This window comes from Harpegnathos saltator, unplaced genomic scaffold (genome assembly GCF_003227715.2).
Source record: "Harpegnathos saltator strain DR-91 unplaced genomic scaffold, Hsal_v8.6 scaffold29, whole genome shotgun sequence".
Lineage (NCBI taxonomy): Eukaryota > Metazoa > Arthropoda > Insecta > Hymenoptera > Formicidae > Harpegnathos > Harpegnathos saltator.
In genome coordinates, this window is record NW_020230083.1 from 403,597 (window position 1) to 430,161 (window position 26,565).

At 37.9% G+C, this 26,565-nt stretch overlaps 1 protein-coding gene across 1 annotated transcript; it reads left to right on the plus strand.

Moving 5' to 3' along the window:
* Positions 1-12,639: 12,639 nt before the first annotated feature.
* Positions 12,640-25,978, plus strand: LOC109504201 (uncharacterized). Its single transcript, XM_025299715.1, has 4 exons — positions 12,640-12,810; positions 13,146-13,268; positions 13,383-13,820; positions 25,811-25,978. The coding sequence occupies exons 1-3, from the start codon at positions 12,664-12,666 to the stop codon at positions 13,536-13,538; spliced, it is 426 nt and encodes a 141-aa protein (XP_025155500.1). The 5' UTR covers positions 12,640-12,663; the 3' UTR covers positions 13,539-13,820; positions 25,811-25,978.
* The last annotated feature ends 587 nt before the right edge of the window (positions 25,979-26,565 follow it).

Sequence of the window (26,565 nt, forward strand, 5' to 3'; positions counted from 1 at the left end):
ATTACCGAAATCCTTTGAACGCGTTTCTTCCCTCAAAATTGTCTTTCCGGAATTTCCTTTTCCGAAATTTTTCCTATTTTCCGTTCTTCGAAAGAAATTTTCTCGCGCATCGTCATAACCTATTTTTCGAAACGTCTCAAATTTTTTTTCTCTAAATTTATTGTTTCCCTGAAGAAAACTCGTTTCTTGAATTATCTGAATTGTTATTACACGTTCAATCGCGGATTTTAGGGATATTACATTTTCCAACTGCAATGTCCGCTTTATAAAACTATCGGACAATGCCGCGATGAATTGCGCGCACGAAATTTTATCTCGAATCTCCGCCGAACACTCAGGATAGGCTGAACGAGCCAATCTTTCTAATTCCCCTCCAAATGTAGCAAAATCCTCTTCCGGCTTTTGCTTACGATTAGAGAATTGAGTATAAGAGTTTTGAAAATTTTTCCTTTCACCAAATTTTAATTCCAATCTGTTTTTTAATTCAAAATAAGTCATTCCCTCGCCCCAGGAATCTAACACCGAACGCACTTTTCCGCGTAAGTGAGTAGCCAACTGTATTGATTTTTCCAAATCACTCCACGAATTAGCCCGCGCAATTATTTCAAACTGTTGAAGAAACTCGCGCAACGGAACCACTCCGTCATAAGTATCGAGTTTGATTTTTATTTCGGGAAAAGAAATATTTCTGGAAGGACTTATCTGTGAGGGTTCCTCGCTTGCAATCGTTTGTCTCCGAAGCTCCAAGATCTCTCGTCGATCCTGCTCTCTCTCTCTCTCTGTCTGAAGACGATGCAACTCCCTCATAAGGCTATTAATTGTAGCCGCCTCTGTCAGGGAAGCCGACGCTCCTGCCTCCATTTCTGAAGTTTTGTTGAGGTGTTGTCGCTTTCTCGAAACTCGTTGAGCCATTAACTTTTTCTTTTCCATACACGAATCTCGGGGATAACGTGTTTATCCTGGACGAGCCCCCAAAATGTTGCGCTCACTCTCGCACTCGCGCTTGCACTCAGGTAAATGAAAACACTCGCGTAAGAATAACAAGCTTTATTATCTACAGCGCAACTCACTCAAGCTTTAAACAAGAATAATTCTCTGATCTACAATTCTCGCGTATGTCCTCGATAACAGCTTGCCGGAGACTCTCTGTCAGCTGTTGTTGTTTTCTTCTTATCGATTTTCCGTCATCCAGACAATCTTCGTTCAGTTGTCAAAATTAGCATCAGATGCCTAAGGTTCACGGACAAACGGACAACGGATGCCGCCACAAACCTTGTGGCTCGGACACAACACTGAATGGGCAAAAGAGATGACGTCATCGAAGAAAGGAACGAAGCCAGAATGCTTGCACAACAGATCAATTAAATTATTAAAGCTTATAATAAGAAATATTGTGACAAGAAACACAGAACACCATCGCGATATAACGAGGGAGACTTAATAGTTATTAGGGATAGTCGTAGTAAAGCCGGAGAAAGCGCTAAATTAAAACCAAAATATAAAGGGCCTTACCGAATTACTAAGGTGCTAGGTTACAATAGATATGTTGTGCAGGATATTCCTGGGTTCAACCATAAAGCAAGGCCGTTAAATACTATTTTATCAGTAGACAAGATTAAACCACGGGTCACATTTTCAGGCGCAAATCCGATAGTAAACGAATGAGCGTTCAAGCGAACCAAAGCGTGTTATACAACTTAGGTTAAGGAAATAGAGAACGACGCAGTAACGAAGGGCAGATCAAAGGTGGCCAGCCCTTTATATACTTGGGAGCACCGCCAGCTGCGGGACGCAGCTGAAGCAGGATGGCCGAGCTGTAAAAAATAAATGATAAATGCCAGCACAAGTCAATTCCGAGCAGAGCTAACAAAGACGAAGGCCAACAGCACAGGCGCAGCCGGTAGGATGGGGATTATAAAAATAGCCACCAAATAGAATTAAGGGAGAGTCGAATAGAATATATGAGAGAAACGAGTCGAATGGAGGGTCGAGTTGGAGATTTAATCGGATAGATATAAATTATTGTATTATACAAAAAGAACGGTATATGATTTATGTATAGTGGTGTTGAACTTACAATATATATATATTCATTCTTGTTCGCTAAAGAGTGCGTTTATCCATTTATCCACCGAAACCCTAACATCCTGATAATTATACATTCTGACAACGAAGAAGAGAATCTAAAGAATTTTCTTACAGGTGCGCACAAAGAATAGAGAGCTTACGCTGCGGCCTTCTCCTCTTTGCCCGGCTTCATATTCCGGCGAGTCGTCTCGGCCGCCTCTCGTTCGATCATTCTTCGCTCGACCGTTGGTTTGCTCGGCCGCTCGTTCGCTCGCTCATTCGTTTGTTCGTTCACTCGCTAATTTCTTCGCTCGCTCGCCTGGTTGCTTGTCGGGTCGAGATCCAGATAGATCGAATCCTTCCGGCTTCCGCATGTATATCACCTCGAGGGCCCCCCACTCGCGGGACCTCCCAGGGAGCTTTGCGTGGTCCTGCTTCCGTGCCCCGTCGCTCCGTAGATGCTTCTCGATTCTTCCAGCTGCTGGCCGCTGATCCTCGCGGATTAGCTCCGCAACTACTGACGAGCGTGGAACTCTTTGTTGCTTCCGCCTTAAATCTCCGGGCCAAACGGCTCTCACACCAGTCGCGATCGCACGCCAAATAGCCGGGTAAAATCTTCGACATCCGCTAATTATTTCAGTCAGATTGGGCGTCCCGCTCGTACGGGCGCCTCGGCCGCCAAATAGACGGGTTCGTGCGATCTGAGACGCTCTGTAACGGGCGCCCTAGGCTGCCACGTTACAATGTGTGTCATAGCAGAGATAAGCAGCTACTTGTTCAAAGGATCTAACATGGTCACCATATCCTCGCATTATTTGTAGTAATTCTTTCCGAAAAGAATCGACAGAAGATTTAATGAATGCGGACCGTAGACTAGGGGAAGATTCAAGTATCGAAATTATTATACTTTTCATAGTTCCTTTCCAATAAAAGTTTTGCTACATTAATCGTTCTGATTTGACCTGTATTCGAACGTTTTCTTATCCTGGATACATTCAGCTCTTCGTATTACGACACACTATCAAGCAACTGAATGAAATTTCAGTGGCATCCAGAATGGTATTGTCTGAAAGAGAAAGAATTACTTTATTGATAATGCGCGAATATGATGACCGTGTTAGATCCTATGAACAAGTAGCTGCTTTATTTAACAATACTTATCCAGATCGTAAACCGATTTCGAAGTCTACAGTCCAGAAAACGGTCAGATGATTTGATGAAACAGGATCCGTCAAGAACGGACAACGCATTGGCAGACCAAAATTAACGACAAACTTGGATAAGAGTTTCGAAGTGATGCAAACATTCGTCGAAAATCCTCATTCTACTTTGAGGAAGACAGCACAGGCGCATGAGATTAGTACAATGTCCATTCATCGTATTTTAATAAAAGAGAAATGGCATCCTTTTAAAATTAAAATCACTCAGGAGCTATCGGAAGATGATTTTGATCGAAGAAATGAATTCTGCGACGAAATGATGTGTCGATACGACGATAATAATTTTTTCGATCACAATTTTTTCCGACGAAGCTTCTTTTGAATTGAATGGAGCGATAAATCGGCATAATTGCTGATATTGGAGTGATGAAAATCCTCACTTGATGTGTGATATCCGCATGCAGTATCCCCAAAAACTTAACGTTTGGGCAGGTTTTGCAAACGTGGTATTGTCGGACCATTCTTCATTAATGGGAATTTGAACGCGGCGATCTATCAGGAGCTATTACAAAATGAAGTCATACCCGCTCTTGAAAATATGTTTGATGGGAACATAGAAAATATTTGGTTCCAACAAGATGGTGCAGGCCTACAATATGCAGTAGCAGTACAGCAATTTTTGGATAATACTTTTCCAAACCGATGGATAGAAAGACGTAGTCAAACAGAGTGGCCTGCTAGATCACCAGATCTTTTTCCTATCGATTATTTTTTTTGGGAATATCTTAAAAACAATGTATACGAAACAAAACCTGCCAACCTTGCGGACCTTAGGGAACGTATAATATACTAAGTTGATCTTACGAGGGTAGTTTGAAAACTTCTCGGCCTGACACATAGATAGCATTAGAAACTGTCAAACTATAATTGTATTGGAAAGTGGCATCCCTGATATAAACCCATGTAAAATTTTATTTCGATCTGTCAAGTCATTCGAGTAGTAACACCAGTTTAATATTGACGTGTCATTGTCTTTTTTAAAATGGAAAGAATTGAATATCGTGCAGTGATTAAATTCTTTGTTTTGGATGGTTTAACACTAACAGAAATTCATCCGAAATTATTAAAAGTATATAAGGATGCATCATCTTCACTTTCCACTGTGAAAAATGGGCTGCTCTTTTTAAATCTGGTCATATAAGCCTCGAAAATGATCCACGCGAAGGTCGTCCAAAAATTGCTACAACACCACAAAACATTCAACAAGTCCATGATATGGTGTTAGATGATCGATGAGTAAAAATGCGTGAAATAGCTGAGGCCATAGGCATCTCAAAAGAACGAGTTGGAAATATTTTGCATGAAGAATTACATATGAAAAAGCTTTATGCAAAATGGGTGCCGCATTTGATAACAATTGACCAAAAACGCATTCGAATGCGTATTTCTCAAGCGTGTTTGGATCGTTTTAAGCAAAATAAAATGGATTTCAAGCGTTGTTTCATAACTGTTGATGAAACTTGAATCCACCACTATACACCATAGCGAAAAGAACAGACGAAACAATGGATTGAAGCCGGTGGAAATGCACCAAAGAAGGCAAAGACGGTTCCATCAACAGGAAAGGCAACAGTTCTTTGGGATTGCAAAGGCGTTTTGTTGATCGATTATCTTCAGAAAGGTAAAACAATTAACCCTGAATATTATTGTAACCTTTTGGATCTATTGGATGCAAAAATTCGTGAGGAAAGACCTGCTTTAAAGAAGAAAAGAATCGTTCTCCATCAAGACAATGCACGTGTTCACACAAGTGTTTTGACAATGGCAAAATTCAACGAATTAAAGTACGAATTGCATGAACATCCAGCGTATTCACCAGACTTGGTTCCCTCTGACTATTATCTGTTTCCAAACTTGAAAAAATTCCTGGCTGGAAAGCGCTTTACATCAAATGACAAAGCTATTGCAGCTTGGATGGATATTTTGCAGACCTTCCGGAATCATACTTTAATAATAGTATTGAATTATTGGAAAAACGTTGGAATAAATATATTGAAGTTTCAGGAAATTATATTGAAAAATAAAACATATTCCACGGCAAAAAAAATTTTCTTTCATTGTTAGGCCGAGAAATTTTCAGACTGCCTACGTATTTCGGCAGAGATGGGACAAAATGTTTTAAATCAGAGCTGGCCACGATCTGCACATTTCGGGCGAAATTCAGTAGGTGACGCCTACCGTCCCCCTCGCACCGCTCCGCGCTCAGCGGCCGTGGCGACAGTCGCGGTACACTCAGGCCCGTCGCTGTATAAGAAATCAGCTGGGACGTCACATTATCATTAAAATTGTTTCCTCGTTTAATAATCACGTTAAAATATATATGTTTATGCATTATATATGTATGTATGCATACATATATATGCATACGTATTGGCATTGTCTTGATGGAACACAACACCCTTCCTATTGGCCAATTCTGGCCGCTTCTCGTCGATCGCCTGCTTCAATCTGGTCAGTTGTTGACAGTGTAGGTTCGAATTGAGTGATTGGCCCAATGGGAGCAGCTCATAGTGGATGATTCCCTTCCAATCCCACCAAACACACAGTAAAACCTTCTTGGTCGTTAATCCGGGCTTGGTGATCGTTTGGACCGGCTCACCGCGCTTGGACTACGATCTTTTTCGCCTGTTGTTCTCGTATGTGTTCTCGTATTTTCGATTAATGTATTTTCTTTAAACCAATTAATTGGTCTCATTATTTTGCGCACAAAAATATTAAGGTTATGATTACTGAAAACTAAATAATATTTTACAAGATATTTTACATTTTGAGTCAAAAAATTGTTAACTTCAAACCTTTATAACTCAAAAAGTACTTAATGAAAAAATGTTTCATTATGGTGTTTTGGAAAGCTCTCAAGATAAGCTATAAGAATGTGTAATAAAATGTTGGGGGTTCTATTTAAGAAAATAAGGTTGACCTTTAAATGACCTTGAAGGACATGGTAAAGGTCAAAGTCAAGATCATCACCTTACTCCCCTCTTGAAACCATACAATTTTGCTATTGGACATTTTCTCCAAAATGCATTCTAACTGAAGATATTAGGGGGGTCCGATACTTTTCGATGACCTTGTATATAAAAATATGGGATAAATGTACCGAATGCAATACAATTATTAACGCGTACGCACTTAACAAACTAACAGCGAACGGAATTGATATTAATATATCAACCAGTGATACTATTGGTGTGAAACACATCAAAAAACGGCAATTGCGTGGTGCTCATAGAGCAAATGTTGTGAAAGATATATGCGCGTCATCAATATATGCATGAAGAAGAGAAAAGGCTAATGAACTGATGTCATTTAGAAATGTGGAACCAGCGCATTTATATAATGAAACTGTTTTGCGTAAAACTAAACAATTAGAGGAAGACTGTAATTTAGGATTACGTAATGTTACTGACCCGATTTTATCAATTATAAAGTTAAAATATAAACCTGAGTTTACTAGATTTGTAAAAGACATAGGCATGGATAAATTTTATGTTATGTACTGGAGCTATGAACAGATATTTCTATATAAAACATTTAACAAACAACGAACGAATGTACCTGCTTTAAGTATAGATGTTACCGGATCCTTGATTAAACGTATCAAGAGACTGGATGGCTCATCAAATGTAATATTTTTATATCAAATCGTTGCTCGTTTTAATGGAAAAATATTGCCTGTATGTCAAATGGTTTCAGAAAAACATGACACTAACATGTTATCTTTTTGATTACGCGAATGATTACGTACTCCTGTCCCCTGTCCTTCGGAGATTGTTGTAGATTATACAGTTTAGCATTAATGAACGCCATTAGTCTTGCATTCAATGACGTAAATTTAAATATTTACATTGAACAATGCATGTCATTTTTAGAAAATTGTGTCGACAAGTTCGCCAGGTCTGTCGTGATATTTTAATTCTAAGCGCATCAGATGCCGAGGAAGCAACTACAGATAAAGAAATAAGATGTCTTACTGCACAACACAGAACTGAACTGAATTGATTAAAAATGATGATACATTATATGATATCAATTGTGACACAAAGTTTACAAATGAAAATTTGATAGACGATTTAGATGATGAATGCGGTACAAAAATAGAAAGTTTCTTGCAGTCTATACAATTGGACAGTAAATCAAACAACATTAGTGAAAAACCGAATCCATATTGGTGTCCTCAATTTGGTAGCAATTTACTAAAAATTGCAAAACACTTTCCTTTATGGACAGCGGTAGTGTCAACCCGCGCAGCATCTTCTGCTTGCAGCGAAGAATATTTTAGGGAATTAAAGCAACTAATTTTTAAAGGTGCAAAATGTACGCGAGTTGATAAATTCGTCGTTATGCATATTAGATCACTAGCGGGCGTGTTAAAAATTTTACATGCTAGTAGTAATTTGCAGGGCACATCTACTAATTCGAACGATTCCGATGATGATGTCGATTTTAATAAATCTAATGTTCGGTCTTGCTCTATCACGCCAAATACGACGAATGATAATTCGACAAACACTCCCACAGATGATATGAGAGATATGGAAAATATTACAAATATAAACAAAGTTGATATTTCTACCGCGTCTATTGATAGGAACGATACCGACACGGATAGGAACGATATCGATACCGATACGGACAATAATGTCGAAGATATCAGCGCTAATTCTGTAGGTTTTACATATCATAATAACGTTGAAAATTGGAAAGGCAAAAATAGTGAGAATCCAAAGAATCACGGGAAATATTTAATTGCATGTCCGGATGTGGAAAATGTCCATTCAAAACCAAAATTTACGACAACAGTGCCCTTATTAAAGAATGGTAGCACTTTAGGACCTGTACTTTTTGGAAAAAATCCTATTCTTGTTAATACATGCCCTTTTGATGCAATTGCTCAGACGCTACTAGTGGGATATTATGATTGGGCAAACTTCCATCATTATGTACAACAAAGTCGAATTAACATGTTCCAATTTATTAAAGAATTATCAATATATGGGCCATCCATAAAAATATATAAAGAAAGGGCGTTAATATTGAGTAAATTTATTATTCCCGTACATAAAACAATAGATTGTAGCTATAACATTACTGATTTAGTCGCAGAACATTTATTAAAAGACGAATTTTCATTCAGCATAAATATAAATTGTCGTAATTGCCAATATGCACGGAAATACAATTATAATGTTTTAGATCAATATCAAGCCCTTTTATGAACAGCATATGCGTGCCTTACCACATTCTATAAATGAAAAATATACTTATAAAGACAAGAAATGCGTTCGATGTGACGACGAAAATATAGAATGTTCGGTTATTTGCGGTCAATTGCTTTTTATAGACATAGAGTGTCTACAATGGCCACCTCTGGCAAAAAGTTCGAAACCAAAAAATTGGGAAGGAACATTTACCTCGAATCAGATACCAGTCGATCTCCAATTTCATGGCTGCACGTATAAGTTGCTTTCCGTTATAGAGTATCAAGGCACACTAAATACGCATAACGTAGGACATTACATTGCGTATATGCGCAGGTTAATAGGGCGATGAGAAATACACAATGACCTGTGCAGAGACAAAAAGCCGTTACTTGCATCACAAAGAATAATGTTGCAAAAAAGAAAATTATCTATATAAATATATATAAAACCGTAAAAATATTATATTATAAAGAAATTATTTAAAAGTAAGAAACAATAAAAAGATGTTAGAGCTAGAAAATATAAAAAACTAAAAAAAATGACAAAAAATATTACAAAACACAAAAAAGACTAAAAATATAAAAAATACAAAAAAAACAAAAAATATAAAGAAAACACCAAAAAATAAAAAAATAAAACACATAAGAACCGCAAAAAAATTATGTTTATCTATAATCCTTATTTTATCCTTACACGAATTTTACAAAATTCCATATATCCACCACGTAGGGGGTAGAAACGAAACGAAAAGCAGTACAAACGGGTACAAACGAACACGAAGCTGCACTCGCTTTCAGATTGCGAATATCTTTAAAAATGGCAGTTACACCTTATACGAATTTTCAAAGTTCCATATTTCCACCCCCGTAGGGGTACAAATGAAACGGAAAGCGGTACAAACGAGTACAAACGAATACGAAACAGAACCCGCTTTCAGATTGCGAATATCTTTAAAAATGGCAAAGTTACTCCTTACACAAATTTTCAAAATTCCATATTTCCACCTCCGTAGGGGTACAAACGAAACGGAAAGCGGTACAAACGGATACAAACGAATACTAAACAACACCCGCTTTCAGATTGCGAATATCTTTAAAAATGGCAAAGTTACTTCTTACACGAATTTTCAAAATTCCATACTTCCACCCCCGTAGGGATACAAACAAAACGGAAAGCGGTACAAACGGGTACAAATGAATACGGAACAGCACCCGCTTTCAGATTGCGAATATCTTTAAAAATAGCAAAGTTACCCCTTACACGAATTTTCAAAATTCGATATTTCCACCCCCGTAGGGTTACAAACGAAACGGAAAGCGGCACAAACCTGTACAAACGATGCTGAATCGAATGACATCTGAGAGATTACTGTATCTCAAAGTAAGGTGCTGATGATTTTTCAAACCCTTATAATTCTCACCCTTTTGAGGTACAAACACAACAAATATGGTACAAACGGGTACAAGCGGAGCTTAATCGAATGCATATATGTAAAAATATTTTTGGTAAAGTCGGGTGCTAACTTCACATAGCTCTTTGGGTAATGCTAATGTCGGCGATACTGTAACTTTTAAGTCTTGTAACTCGAAAAATACCTAGCGAAAAAACATTTAATTATAATGTTTTGAAAGCCCTCGAGATAAGCTACAAGAATATGTGATGAAAAATAGGGGTTCTATTTAAGAAATTTAAGATGACCTTCAGTTGACCTTGACAACGCTATTCAAGGTCATAATAATATTACCATATAATGCGCCTTATGAAACCCTACTAACTGTGTATGAAATATTTTTTTCTAAAATGCGTATTTTCTGAGATATTAAGGGGTTTCAATATTTTTCGTACACCTTATATATTTATGGATTGTTCAAAAGTCATTATGTTTTTTCCAATAAATGGCTTTAGTTATATATTTAATGTATTAAACGCATTTGTAAATTGATGAGCCCATATGTTTGGCAGCTGTCATTTATAGCTTCCATCAAGGAAAAAAATGTGTGAATCCACTAACAATTATTCTTTCTATAACGTTTTGGAAATGGAGAATCAACAGGAGCATTTTCGCCAAGTTTTACTTTATTACTTCCGAAAAAGAAAGAACGCTGTGCAGGATTGTGAAAAGTTGCGTAAAATTTATGGTGAAGAAGTCCTAAAAGAACGCCAGTATCAATATTGGTTTGCTTGTTTTCATTCTAGTGGCTATAGCATGAAAGATGCATCTCGTTTAGGTCGACCATCGGAAGTTGATGATGATAAAATAAAGGCATTAGTTAAAGCTAATCGATGTTCTATCATTTGTAAGCTTGCTAAGGCACTGAACATATCGATTGGAAACATTTATCTGAATTTGAAACAACTTGGTCACGTCAGTAAGTTCGATGTTTGGGTCCCGCATGAACTGAAAGAAGTTCACCTCATAAAACGCATAGATATCTGCGGTCAACTTCTGAAACGTGAACAATTCGACTCATTTCTGAAACGCATGATTACTAGCGATGAAAAATGGATTGTCTACAACAATGTGAAGCGAAAGCGATCGTGGAGCAAGTGCCGGCTCAAGGCATATCAAAAGTAGATATTCACCAGAGAAAGGTGGTTATCAATCTAATGGGATTGAAATGGTATGATATTTTTCAAGCTTTTACCAAGGAATGTTACGATCAATTCGGACGTATATTGTAAAGAACTCGACAAATTAAACGAAGCATAACAGAAAAGCGGTCAGAATTGATAAATCCAAAGGAGTGGATTTCCATCATGACAACGTTCGACCGCACACAAGTTTGATGACTCGCGAAAAATTGTTGGAGCTGGGTTGAGATGTTACCTCATCTACTGTATTCGCCATACCTTGCACTATCAGACTACCATTTTTTTCGTTCCTTGCAAAACTTCTTGAATAAATAAACGTTCGCTTCAGATGACGCTACCTAAAGGCATTTGGTTCAGTTCTTCACTAATACAAATAGGAAGTGCCATTTTCGAGAATGGGATCATGAAATATGAAGATGGTAGAAAGTTATCAAACAAAAGGGCAATATATCACTGATTAATGTTCATTCTTTATATAAAATAAATGGTCTCGAAAATCACCAGAAAAAACGCAATGATTTTTTGAGCAACCCAATAGATTAAATTTAAGTTATTTAAGTAGTTTAATATTAAATTTAGTGACTTAAATAATATAAAGAAGAAAATAACTATATATTACAGCAGCTAAAATCGAACGCGGACCTCTGACTTACGAAGCAGGCGACTAGGTTATCTTCCCTCTCTCCTTCATGGCTTTTGACAAACGCTTTGTACACTCGACTTCACTCGCTATGTCTAACTGCCTAAACTTGATTATTGAATAAATTCAAAATTATTATTCCAGAGCAAATGGCAAAAAACGGATGAAATATTTTTTGGTTTTTGACTTACCTATAAAGATTCATTCAAATCGATGATTTACACTTATGCAGCTTCCTTGTAAGCCATCAAATTTCCATATATTTCGTTCTTTGCAAAATTCACTAAATAGAAATAATTTTAATTTTCTAAAGGCCTGTGAAATTTATCTTTTAAGATTTTTTGTTAAAAGTGTTAGTAAATTTTTGGAAAATGGTATTATGAAGCTGCCTATAAGATGATAAAACATCATAAATCAAAATAGTCAGTACAAGATTTAAGAAAGTTTTTTATATTAAAAAAAAATTATTTATGTTTCTTATCGAAAATTCCGACATTACTTTCTAATCAATCTAATATTAGTAAAATATAGATTTAGTGTCAACATTTTGTAACAAATATATATATGTATACATTGTGGTTTTATTCGCTATGCTGCAATAGATACGTTTACTTTCTTTTGTGTGTCGTGCATAGCACTGCACAGTTTCAAAAATCATGCAATGTCTTCAATCTATATATTTGTTATATCCTTATTATTATCCTGTCCGTCTCGTGATACTTTTTTCCGTTCGATATTTCTTTTCGCCGCTAGTTTCTTCATGTCGCTTATTGCATCTTGCAACATTTATATCTTGGACAGAATAATTTTGTTAAGTACAGCTTTTATTCGGATGAGACCGTGCATGGTTATCGACTTCCGTAAGAAAGACACCCCTCTTTATTGACGTATCATTTCCCGATGGTCTGCTCTGAAATGTCCGATACGTTTTCAAGTTAACATGGGTACGTTATTTGATACGCGCTATTATCGTGTACTGAAACTATTTTGCTCGGCAGTTGGTTTATGGCCATATCAGGCGCAGTTTAAAAAAAAAATCATCCAATCGTTCAATATAATTATACTGCTCTCCTATTTTCCAGCTCAGGTAAAAATATATTGTACGTACTTTTATGTTAGCAGCATACAAATGTTTTCACACAAAGTTGAACTTGAATGTAAAGACATTTTAAGTGCATTGGACATTTGAAATGATTTATTTTTGAATATATTTTGAATACTTTTGAATATTTCGAACATTTATAAAGTGACTCGCAAATTTTGTACAATATTGCATTATGATATACAGTAAATCGTTTTTTTAATTATTTCATTTTTAATGATGAAGTGATGCAGGATAATTCCAGTACATAGAAAGCCACTGCTTTTGAGACAGGGGAAAATATTGAAGCACTCATGTTTTTATTCGTATTTTTTCTATAGCTGAGGAGATTGTACAAGGTGTGGGGAAAAGACATAGACGCGATGTGTATATGTATACCACCGATCTTTACCATTTTAGTATGCATAGCTAAAAATGTGACTATCATCCGATTCAATACAGAGGTATTGGTTGTATTCTCACATTTTCAAGCGTGATTATTCTGTATTTCCGAGTTGGACGCATTATCATTACATATATATTCCGATTAAGGTCATATATTTTTTTCCAAATGATAGATAAAAATGCTACTGCATCAGATTGAAACTGATTGGGAAGCACTCGCAAAGGAAGAAGAATATAAAATCTTGGTGAATTACACATCGAAGACGAGGACTTTATGCATTGTGTATTCAAGTATGGTGAATATCCTTAAATATGGCGAATATATATGATGTTGCTTTTGTTTTTTCAGCTATGTTGTGTAATTTACTTGTGTGCTTTATCACGATGCCGATGCTTTCACCAGTGATGGACATTATCCTACCTCGTAACGAGACGCGCGAGAGGAACTTAGCTTTCGATCTCGATTATGGCATCGACCTACAGTCCAATTGGGTATGGTTGTGGCTGCACAATTGTATGACATCTGGGGTGACTATATTTAACATTATTAGCGCAGATCTAATATATGTTACATTGGTCGTTTACAGTTGCTGCCTGTTTGCGATCGTAAGGTGAGTATCCGATACAATTTCCGTTAATACATCCTACATAGCACGTAATATTACAGAAATATCATAGTTAGATTGCAATATATTAGTAATATTACATATTACAGTACAATATTACAGGAATATTACTGATATATTATGTTTATAATGTTGAAATAGTACAATAATAATATTGATATATACGTTTATATGTAACATTAATAGATTACTGTAATATTGTATTGCAATATATTTCATCTCGAGTAGCAAAATGATGTCAAATTACGTTTTTATTATGTCTTATGGACGTTAAAAACGTTATTGAAACGTCATTTAATGTCACTGGCTACTTGCTATTTTTATTCGTTGAAAGAAAAAAGTGTTAAATCTTTCTACTTTATTCTCAAGAATATATTATTACAATTGTGCCCTAACTTTTGTTAACTTATCGACCTTTGAAAATTTTTAAATCATCAAACTAACAAAAGTCAGGACGTTATTGTAACCATACATTCTTGAGACCAAATAGAGCAAAAAAGTCTAATACCACTTTTTCTTCCGACAAATAATTAGTGAAATATCATAAGTTAAATATTGAAAAAATCACCAAGTTTTTTTTAATACCTAAAAAAATATTAGAAAAATAAAGAAATGTTTCAGAAAAAAGTTATCCAATATCGATAGAACCGATAGAAAAGGATAATATAATAAAAATTTGGGGTTTCCGTTTAACCCTTTGAAGCACAGCGGCACTCTGGAGTGCCATCTTTTTTGTTTCATTTTATTACGTTTTTCAGGTATAAAATATTCGATTTTCTTGCTGTTTTTGGGGTTTTCATTCGAGTATTATGTTATTCAATATGTTGTAATGTGTAATTCTCATAAATTGTTTATGAAATTGTTTATATAAATAGTTAAATGCAAAAAAATAGTGTTTTTTGTACAGAAAATTCGTGTCAGAGAGAACAATTATAGCTATATGGATGACAATTGATACCTTGGGGTACCCTGTTTTCGCCGATTACAAATCCGGGGTCAAAATTTCGAAATTCAAAATGCCAGATCCAATATGGTGGACAAAAATATTCAAAATCCTTTGATTTCGACAGAAATAGATACATGGAGGTTTATTGGATCGCTGACCATGAATTTATTATCAGATTTCCGAAATTCAAAATGGCGGATTCAATATGGTGGACAGAAATGTTCAAAATCCTTTGATTTCTACAGAAATAGGTACATGGGGTTTTTTCGGGTTGCTGATAACGAATTTGTTATTAGATTTCCGAAATTCAAAATGGCAGATTCAATATAGCGGATAAAAATTTTCAAACATTTTCAATTCCGATGAAAATGGATTTCTGGGGTTGTTTGAATCACTAACTAAAGATTTGATATCATAATTTTGAAATTTAGAATACAATTTGGAAATAGTAGATGCATTTGTATTTTCAACGCTTTTTACTTTTCTGCGATCAGATTTCTAAAATAATCGACACAATAAGGAAATAAGGAAATTTTATAACTTATTCTAATAAGCTGCCTATTGCTGGAATGAAATATTTTTAAGAAACGAAACTGCTAAAATTTTAAATCTAGAATCGCTCTCAGCCAAGCCCGGAGACATAGTCTCGCTATGTACACGGAACCAAATAATCCCCAAAATATTCGTTTTTCATAAAGTTGAATACGTTTTTACATACAATTTGGATTCAATAGTTTGAAGATTCGAATTTACTGACCTAAGAAACTCTATATACTTTTTTTCACAAAGATTGCAAAATTTTGAGAAAATTTTTCTACCATATTAGATCCGCCATTTTGAATTTTTTAACTTCAACTCTGTATTTCAACTCTGTCATATGTGATCGAAAAAACATATATATACTGAGTTTGATACATATTCATAATATCATATCAAAGTTAGCCATTTGAAGTCGCCATATGGAATTCACCATTTTGAATTTCAAAATTTTGATTCCGGATTTGTAATCAGCGATAGCGTAATAGTAGGCATATAATTATATCGGCAAGCCCTGTATTACCGGCCACGCGCGCCTAATGGCCAGGCAACCCGTCGTACTGTATGTTGACGCAACACTCTGTACATACTCAAGAACCGTTTTAGTTCTACCACTGTCTTCAGCCTAGGGTAGCTCAGAATTTTGTCAATTCATTGAGAATTTGGTATGTAGTCTTTTTCGTTAATAGTATAGCCTAAAAATTCCACTTCGGTCGTACCCAGGATGCATTTGGTGGTGTTAATCGAAAGAGAGTGAGTCGCCAGACGTTGAAAAACTTGCTTGAGATATTCGCGATGTTGTCGTGGTGTTTCCGACATGATTATTATGTCATCTATATGTACAAAAATGAAGTCCAGACTTCGAAAAACTGCATCGACGTATCTTTGGAAAGTTTCTGTAGCGTTCTTCAAGCCAAATGGCATCACTACGTATGCATATAGGCTCCAGAGAGTCGTGATGGCTGTCTTTTAGATCAATGATGGAAAATATTGTCTTCACCTGGAGCAAAGGAAATAAACAGTGGATATGAAGTGGAGCATATTGGTCTGGCACAGTAATTGCATTGAATTTTCTGTAATTTCAACATAATCGCCAGCTGTTGTTCTTTTTGCGTACTATTAGGTGTACAAATGAATAATCCAAATTACTTTAAGCAGTTATGAAATCAATTTTAAATTGAATAGATTTTCCCGGTCTTTTGTGATTATGCAATGTTGGCATATAGCTATTAAAAAGAACATATACGAGGGCGGTCCGATAAGTACTTAGCTTCACCGCCCGATGGCGCCACTATCGCAAGAGAAATTTACTATCGTGTAGTACATTCTCGTAGACGGCTACTGTCGAAATTTCAGCCGAATCGGACTCGTAGTTTTGTTTTGACCGCGTGTGGAAGCGGGCGTGTCCGCGGATTTTAGAAAAATGGAAAAAGAGCAATATCGGTCGGTGATTCGATTCTTGTTTTTGGAAGGGAAATCGCGCAGCGAAATCAAAGAGCGCTTGGATCCTGTGTACGGTGACTCTTTTCCTTCGATGGCGACCGTCAAAAATTGGTTTAACGAGTTTCAACGTGGTCGCACGTCGGTTTTTGATGAGCCACGCCTAGGTGCCCCGAAAACGGCTACCACGGAGGATAACATGACAAAAATCCACGATCTCGTATTGGCAAATCGCCGATTGGAGGTGCGCGAGATAGCTGAGACAGTAGGCATCTCAAAAGACCGCGTGGGTCATATCCTGCATGAAATTTTGGGCATGAGAAAGCTATCGGCGCGATGGGTGCCGCGTTTGCTCACTCCGGACAACAAGCGCAACCGTGAGACCACTTCAGAGCAGTGTTTGACGCTGTTTAAGCGCAATCCGAAGGAGTTTCTGCGTCGTTTCGTGACCGTCGACGAAACATGGATCCACTGGTACACACCAGAGACCAAGGAACAGTCGAAACAGTGGACTTCACCCGGCGAACGTGCTCCGAAGAAGGCGAAGACTGTCCTATCGGCCGGAAAGGTGATGGCCACCGTTTTCTGGGATTCACAAGGTGTGATTTATATCGACTACCTGGAGAAGGGCAAAACGATCACAGGGCTGTACTATGCCGAATTATTTGGCCGATTCGACGCCGAATTGCAGAAAAAACGGTCCCATTTGGCGAAGGAAAAAGTGCTCTTCCACCATGACAACGCACCGGCTCACACCTCCGCCCTCGCCACGGTCAAATTGGTCGAATTGGGCTACGAACTGCTGCCCCATCCACCGTATTCTCCAGAGTTGGCCCCGTGCGACTTCTTTTTGTTTCCAAACTTGAAAAAATCACTCGCCGGGCAGAAATTTGAGTCGAATGAGGAGGTCATCGCCGCCACGGAGGCCTATTTTGCAGACCTCGAGAAAACGTATTTTTCAGACGGGTTAAAGAAGTTGGAGCATCGCTGGGTCAAGTGTATCGAGCTAAAAGGAGACTATGTTGAGAAATAAATCGCCACTTTTCCAAAATTTTCGTTTTTCTTTTGTAGGCTAAGTACTTATCGGACCACCCTCGTAGTTTGGCGAAAGGCCTAACATAACCTTCAAAATTATTCAGTTCAGTACAGTCGAAAATGACAACAGATAAGGTGCATATCCGACACTGCATTCTTTACGAATTCCAACAAAGAAAAATGCTGCAAGAGCATGCGAATCGATTTGTTCATTTCTCGGCGAAGATGTTGTATTGTACGGTGTGTGCGCATTTTGGTTTAAGCGGTTTAAAAGCGGTAATTTCAATCTAATCGACAAACAACGCCTCGGAGGCCTTCCGAAATGCGATAATGATGATTTGCAACAAATGCTCGCTGAGAATTCGGCACAAACACAAAAAGAGCTTGCAGAAAAGTTAGGAGTAACGCAGCAAACGATTTCCAAACGCTTACATGAGATGGGAAAGATTCAGAAAGAAGGAAAATGGGTTCCGCATGAACTCACTGAAACCAACAAAAATCAACGAGTGGCAGCGTGTCTTTCTCTTCTCAATAAGCAGCGTCGAAAGTCTTTCTTGTGGAAAATCGTTACGGGCAATGAGAAATGGATACTCTATGACAATCCGAAACGCAGAAAGTCATGGGTAAATCCCGGCGAATCATCAAAATCGGTCGCAAAACCCAATCGCCTCGGAAAGAAGGTTCTTCTCTGCATTTGGTGGGATATCAAGGGCATGCTTTATTATGAGTTGTTGGAACCGCGTGAAACAGTTACTGCGGACTGCTACCAACGTCAATTAATCTGTTTGAGTCAAGAATTGGAACGAAAATGCCCGTATATTGGCAAAAGAGTACGTCCAGTGAAATTGTTGCATTACAACGCCAGGCCACACATTGCTTCCAGTACAAAAGACACCATAATGAGTCTTAGCTGAGACGTCTTGCAGCACCCGGCATATTTACCAGATATTGTTCCATCCGATTATCACTTGTTCCGGTCGATGCAACACGCCATGTCCGATATGCACTTCCAATCAGTGGATGAGATTCGAAAATGGCTTGACGACTTTATTGTGTCCAAAGACGTAACATTTTTTCGAGATGGAATTCATCAGCTGCCTGAAAGATGGCTTAAAGTTATAGAAAGCAACGGCGAATACTTTGATTAAACAATTTAATTTACTTTCTTTTAAAATAAACCTTGAATGTAGCTGAAAAATTGGATTATTCATTTGTACACCTAATATATAAATTGGACTGGACCATGGGCTACTTGATGGTCTGATGATGTTTTTTAAAAGAAGTTCAATTTCTGTCTTAGCCGCAGCGACTTTTTTACCAGCTAGTTTTCGATGTGCCTCTCTGTGACAGGTCCATTGGTAACGACCTTGTGTGAAAAATCAGATTTCTTTAGAATCATAATGAATGGAGGCTTGGTAATGTTTACAAATTCTTGCAGTAAGTCAGCGTAAAGCATCGTTGGATCGATGGTTGACACACTATGGTTAGTTCTAATCATAAGGCCTTTGGTTGTGAGACCAGTGACTGAATCGATTAGCTGCTGATTTGTTAGGTCGAGCAGATTGTGATGTGTGAAAAAGTCTGCACCAATGATGGCTTCTTGTACATCAGCAACGATGAATGATTAGGAGAAGCTTCTGCGTAGATTGAGATCCAGAGTAATGTAAATAGTACTATAAGTGTTAATTGGTGAAGTATTTGCTACAAAGAGTACTAAGTCGGTTTTTTCCTGTATTTATAACTAAGGTTTCTGTTTGGACTGATTGAAACGACTAACCCAGAGTCGATTAGGAATCCTCCTATTGGTCTCTTTATCGTGTATGTGCAGGCATAACTCTTTGAGTGAACTGGTAAGTGCTTGAGAATTCGGACGTGTGCTGTCATCGAATACCACTTCTATTCGTTACAGCGTAACTAGTTTCGCCAGTTTTGATGTTGAAAACTGCAAGGGGTGGTACACTTACATGCGTCTGAACCGAATCTCTTATGATAGCAGATCCCCTGACGTCCTGGGATTCTGGAGTATGGACGGGAGCAAGAGCGATAACAAGGTCGTCCTGAAGAGGATGAGTGTAAGCTGAGTGTAGTTATCTCTCTCAGGCACATGGCAAGTGCCTTCTGTAGTTCATCTACGCGTTGTTCCAATCGTTGAATGGATGTTGAAAATGATAGTGGTGCTGTGTCCATTCGATGTCGTGGTAGTCGTCATGATATTAGGCTGATTGTGCGTTGCATCCATGATACGATCCGCCATTTCAGCCAAGGCATTTAGATCCAGTGTGTCGGAGAAAACGAACAAAAGCCTGATTGTGACTGGAAGACGATTTACCCAGAGTGTATGTAGCATTTCGTCTTGGACGCTGCTAGCTGCTAGATCCCTCATCTCTCGAAGAAGTTGTGAAAGTTTTTTGTCTGCTAGCACGAGGTCGTTCAGTAAACGCTGTATTTGCTTTTGCCTGGAATCTGACAGTCTTTGTATGATTGCACGTTTAAAACTCTCATATTTGTTCTATCGAGGTGGATTGTAGAGAATGTCCGTCACCTGTTGCAATGTGTCAATGTCCAATGCCTTTAAGGTAGCATTGAACTTTGCTGCATTATTACGCGTCTTTGTGGCATTAAATCCACTTTCTAGTAAAAAGAATCATATGTCTAATCGATCTTTCATAAAAGGCGAAGGTTGCGGCTTGCGTATTGTTGCTATGATGTTGTCGCTCACATAACCTGGGAAATCCGGACCTTGTTCCATGGAAGACTGTATTATGAGGTCGTTAAGATCTGTCGATTAGTTCCTCGTTCATTTCGTTGTTTCTGCGATCCACTCGTGTCAGCTCATTGCTCTGATGAGATGCCCTTGATCTAGGAGGCTTGTGTCGTGTCGACATTACCGGTTGACTCGAACACGTGTAACGGAAAAGTTGATCACGTTGAGCACGTGTGACGGAGAGGCCAGATCACGTCGAGGTCACCAATTTGGACTTCTTCTTAGTCCAATAATTAAAATAGTGCTCGAAAATAGTTTTATGTCATTATTTATTAATTGATCACAACTTATATAAACTTTACAATAGAGAAAATCTTAAAATTGAACAAGAGCTAGACTTGGACCATTGTACACCACGAACTATACATTTCGGTCACGTGACCATGAAAGAAGGAGGGCGTACTAGGTGGCGACGGGACGCCGTGCGTTCGGGACCTGCATCTCATTTTTCGTTCCGAGGAGAGAAAAATATCGAGAGCGCGGTAGTCGCTAGACCGGGAATCGAACCCGGGTCTTTCGCTTGCCGGGCGACTGCTCTAGACCACTGAGCTATCTGACGCTCCACGCTCACGACACTCTCCCCTCCCCAGATAACGTTGAGAGATGTCGTTCGGAGGCGACATCTCTAGTGCTATCCGTGGTATTGCACGGATGGGATGATCCACTAATGTCGTACAATGATGTGAGGCGGCTTTTTAATTAAACTTTTCGTAATCAAGGTAATGCCATTTCAAAATCTACCGTTGAAAGAACAATAAGGCGTTTTCAGGAAACTGGAAGTGTGAAAAATCGTGCAATACCACGTAAGCCGAGCGCACGGCGACTACAGAGAGAGGTATTGTTACTTGTACCTGGTGGTACAAGCTGACAGTCTCTCAAAGTCAAAGGTTGCTATCCTTTTAAGACCTACGTAAACCTTGACGTAAACTTTGACAGCATGAGAGATTCGATAGAGACGTGATGATCGGTGCATTCTGGTAATGGTGAAGTCGCCACAAATCTATACAGGGTGAAGAAAAAACTCAGGGACCCCTGAAAATTTCGAAAAATATACACTTTATAAAAAATGTTTCAGACAAAAGTTGTAGCGTTGAAAAAAGTCTATTTACCGATCTCAACAATTTGACCTTGGGTGGCGTCATCAAGGTCAGGACAAGGTCAACTCGGAATTTTTAAATAGAACTTCCAATTTTTTATTGCATATGTTTATAGCCTTCTTCAGACCTTTTCAAAGCACTATATATTTTATCCAATTTGAATAAGCTGTTCCGAAGTTATCGAGTTTTTTAAAGTAAGATATCTAGCCAACTAAGGCAAGATCGGAGGATGATCCGGCCAACTAAGGCAAGATCGGAGGATGATCCGGCCAACTAGGGCAAGATCGAAGTGATCGAGCCAACTAAGACAAGATCGGAGGGTGATCCAGCCAACTCGTAAAAATAATTGCGCGACTAACTTCCAGGCGTTGGCTCCTATTGGCTTGTCTTAATTTCGTTGATTTAGTTCAGTTATTTATTTATTTGAGCTATTCTGCCGTTCGATGTTTACTTCTTCCATTTACTCATTTAATACTCATTACAGTTTAGTGAATCGCAAACTCGACTGAAACTCCTTTATTTTTTTGAAAATTATTAAGAAACAGTTTGAAGCTAATTGTAAGCTGACTTAATTGCACTTCATTCCGTGCTCATTATTATTCTTCAGCACTGTCTTCAGAATAACTTTTAATTGATCCAAATATTAATTTAGTCGATTAGACTAAATCTTACCACTTCTGCTTGTCAATATGGCAAGTCTTTCAAAACGAGAACGCATATCTCTTTTAATGATGAGAGGATGGGATGATCGACTAATGTCGTACAATGATGTGAGGCGGCTTTTTAATTAAACTTTTCGTAATCAAGGTAATGCCATTTCAAAATCTACCGTTGAAAGAACGATAAGGCGTTTTCAGGAAACTGGAAGTGTGAAAAATCGTGCAATACCACGTAAGCCAGTATCAGCAACAAGTGTATAAAAATCATTAGATGTTCTACAATTCTTTATCGAAAATCCGCATGATTTGACTCGCAAAGTAGGACAGCAACATGAAATAGATCAAATGTATGTGCTTAAAATATTGAAAATGAATAAATTTCATCCTTGTAAGATCCATCTTGTACAAGAGCTAAATGAAGATGATTTTGATAGGCGCATTGAATTTTGTGATTTGATGATGGAAAAAATAGCCGAAGATCCTAACTATCTTTCAAATGTAGTATTTTCAGATGAGACAACATTTCAGTTAAATGGCCACGTTAATCGACACAATTGTAGATTTTGGTCAGATACAAATCCTCACTGGATTGTAGAAATACACATGCAGTATCCACAAAAAGTGAATGTTCGGGTAGGCATTTTGAATAATGTTCTCATAGGTCCACTCTTTATTGACGGAAATCTAACAGCGATAAAATATGAGAATATGCTAAGAAACGAAATAGTTCCAGCAATACAAGCAATCATGGATGAACTTCGATCATACATAGTTCCAACAAAATAGTGGCCCCCCCTCACATTACGGAAGGGACGTCCGTAATTATCTGGACACAGTGTTTCCTCATCGATGGATAGATAGAAGAGGACCTATAAAATGGCCTCCTCGGTTACCCGATTTATCACCTAACGATTACTTCCTGTGGGGTCATTTAAAAGATAGAGTTTATAAAACGAAACCACAAAATTTGGATCACTTACGAAATCGAATTCTTGATGAAGCTGCTGTTATCCCTACTGATTACATTCAAAAAGCCGTTTTATCTTTTTACGATAGATTAGCTTATTGTCAAGCTGTTGATGGCGGACATTTTGAGCAATTACTTTAAAGCTTTCCAGTATTGCCTTAGTTGGCCGGACAATTCCCGACCTTGCCTTAGTTGGCCGGATCATCCTACGCTATTGCCTTAGTTGGCTGGATCATCCTCCGATCTTGCCTTAGTTGACTGGATCATCTTCCGATCTTGCCTTAGTTGGCCGGATCATTCTCCGATCTTGCCTTAGCTGACCGGATCATCCTCCGATATTGTCTAAGTTGACTGAATCATCCTCCGATCTTGCCTTAGTTGACTGGATCATCCTCTAATCTTGCCTTAGTTGGCTGGATCATCCTCCGATCTTGCCTCAGTTGGCCGGATCATCCTACGATCTTGCCTTAGTTGGCCGGATCATCCTCCGATCTTGCCTTAGTTGGCCGGATCATCCTACGATCTTGCCTTAGTTGGCCGGATCATCCTCCGATCTTGCCTTAGTTGGCTGGATCATCCTCCGATCTTACCTTAGTTGGCCGGATCATCCTACGATCTTGCCTTAGTTGGCCGGATCATCCTGTGATCTTACGTTAGTTGGTCGGATCATCCTACGATCTTGCCTTAGTTGGATAGATCATCTTCCGATCTTGCTTTAGTCGGATGGATCATCCTACGATCTTGTCTTAGTTGGCCGGATCATCTTCCGATCTTGCCTTAATTGGCTGGATCATCCTACGATTTTGCCTTAGTTGGCTGGATCATCCTCCGATCTTGCCTTAGTTGGCTAGATATATTACTTTAAAAAACTCGATAACTTCGGAACAGCTTATTCAAATTGGATAATACCATAGTGCTTTGAAAAGGTCTGAAGAAAGGCTATAAGAATATGCAATAAAGAATTGGCAGTTCCATTTAAAAAGTCCGAGGTGACTTTGTCCTGACCTTGATGACGCCACCCAAGATCAAATTGTTATGATCGGTAAATAGATCTTTTTCAACGCTACAACTTTTGTCTGAAACATTTTTTATAAAGTGTATATTTTTCGAAATTTTCAGGGGTCCCTGAGTTTTTTCTTCACCCTGTATACCATCGTATAACGCCATCTTTTTAACGATGTCTGTCAAAATTTCAGACAGACTTATCGAGGTATTTTGTTTGGATAGCTGTTGAAAATGGGCAAGTTCCTGTTTATTTGTAACCATGGAAAAGAGCAATATTGGTCAGTGATTCGATTTTCTTTTGGATGGGATGGATGTGTGAGGAAATCAAAGTGAAGTTGCATGCCGTTTATAAAGACCATACACCTTCGATGACTGCCATCAGATATTAGTTTAATGAATTCAAGCATGGCCGAACATCCTTTTTTATGAAGAGCGCCCAGACCGTTCGATTGAGGTGACTACGGAAGATATGGTCAACAAAACCCATGATATCATGTTAACAGATCGCCAGATGAAGATCAGAGAGACTGCTGACATTGTAAACAACTCAATTGAATGCGTACAAAATAACCTACACGAAAAATTGGGCATGAGAAAACTATCAGCGTGATGGATGCTGCGTTTGCTCACTGTGTTGCAAAAACGGAATCGCATGACAACTTCGGAGCACTGTTTGGACATATTTAAGCGCAATCCGAAAGAGTTTCTGTAGCATTTCGTGACTGTTTACGAAACATGAATACATTACTACATGCCAGAAATGAAAGAATAATCGAAGCAGTGGACTTCACCTAGGGAACCTGCTCCAAAGAAGGCGAAAATAGTTCCATCGGCCGGAAAGGTCATAGCCACCGTTTTGGGATTCTCGAGGCATCATCTTCACCGACCATTTGGAGAAGGGAAGAATTACGGGACAGTACTGTACTGATTTATTGGACCAATTCGACGCTGAATTGATGAAAAAACGGTCCTATTTAGCGAAGAGAAAAGTGCTCTTTCATTATGGCAACGCGCTAGCTTACTCGTCCACAATCGCCACAGCAAAACTGGTAGAACTACGCTACAAATTGCTGCCTCATTCATCCTATTCTCCAGATTTGACTTCATGCAATTTCTTTTTGTTTCCAAGAATGAAAAAATGACTTGGCGCAAAGCGGTTCACATTAAACAAGGAAGTTTTCGCCGAAACAGAGGTTTATTTTGCGGAGTTCGACAAATCATATTTATTGGATGGCTTAATAAAGTTGGAATATTGTTGGACTAATTGTATCAAGCTGAAAGGAGCTATGTCGAGAAATAAATAAAAAGAAAAAGATGCGTTTCTTTCCCTAATACGGGTATTTATCATACAGCCCTCGTATATTTCGTTGTAATATTCCAATGGGGAAGTAATATTAATGTGATGTTGCTATAATATTATGTGCTATGTAAGATGTTATACAATTAATAATTTCCAAAATGCAGTTTCATATTTGTATTTGTTTCAGTAAAACTGGTAAAATAAAAGTTGACATTTTATCCACAGATATAAATTAGAACACGTGACAAAACCGATTGAACGACATGCTCTGCAATTGTGTGAGAATTATAATTATAATACTAAATATAACGCTCATCAATATGAAAATTACCAAAGGAAATCGAAAGAGGAAACCTGTAGTTTAAAAGAATGCATTATTAATCACAATAAGGCAATTAGGTTAATACATTATATTTGTTGTAATTTGAAAAGTAAAATGCAAAGAATGTAAATCAGTAGCAGGAAAAGACACGCTTTTTATTGGAAGGACTTTTTTTAGTCTTTTAATATCTTATATACAGGGTGTTCAAAAAACTCTGGTACGGGCGGGTAACTCTTGAAATATTAGTTATCGTAAAAAACTTCTTCGATAAAGGTTGCAAGGAAAAAATATTTAATGGTAATCTTGATCTTTAACCTTGAGGTAACCTTCAAGGTCAAATGAAGGTGAACCCCGTTTTGTCAAACAGAAGCATGCGTTTTTGATAGCGGAAATCGAAAGAGCGCAAAAAATTGCGTCCAGGTATGTCCTTAGTCATGTTCACTTTTAATCTCCAGAAGTCATTTCAAGGTCATTGAACCTTACGCTTCCATAAGTTACAGTGCGACCGGATAAATCTGGAAATAATAGTTGTCGTAAGAAGCTTCTTAGACAAAAGTTGTAGGGAATAAGAAAAGGTATTTAATGGTGACCTTGACCTTTGACCTTGAGGTAACCTTTAAGATCAAATGTCAAACCCGTTTTTTTCAAATAAAATCAT

Excerpts from the sequence above, each read along its gene's own strand:
- LOC109504201 (XM_025299715.1), top strand. The coding sequence starts at position 12,664 with ATGGGTACGTTATTTGATACGCGCTATTATCGTGTACTGAAACTATTT. Across the intron at positions 12,811-13,145 it reads TCTCCTATTTTCCAGCTCAG|CTGAGGAGATTGTACAAGGT; the intron begins GTAAAAATATAT and ends TTTTTTCTATAG. Across the intron at positions 13,269-13,382 it reads TCATCCGATTCAATACAGAG|ATAAAAATGCTACTGCATCA; the intron begins GTATTGGTTGTA and ends TCCAAATGATAG.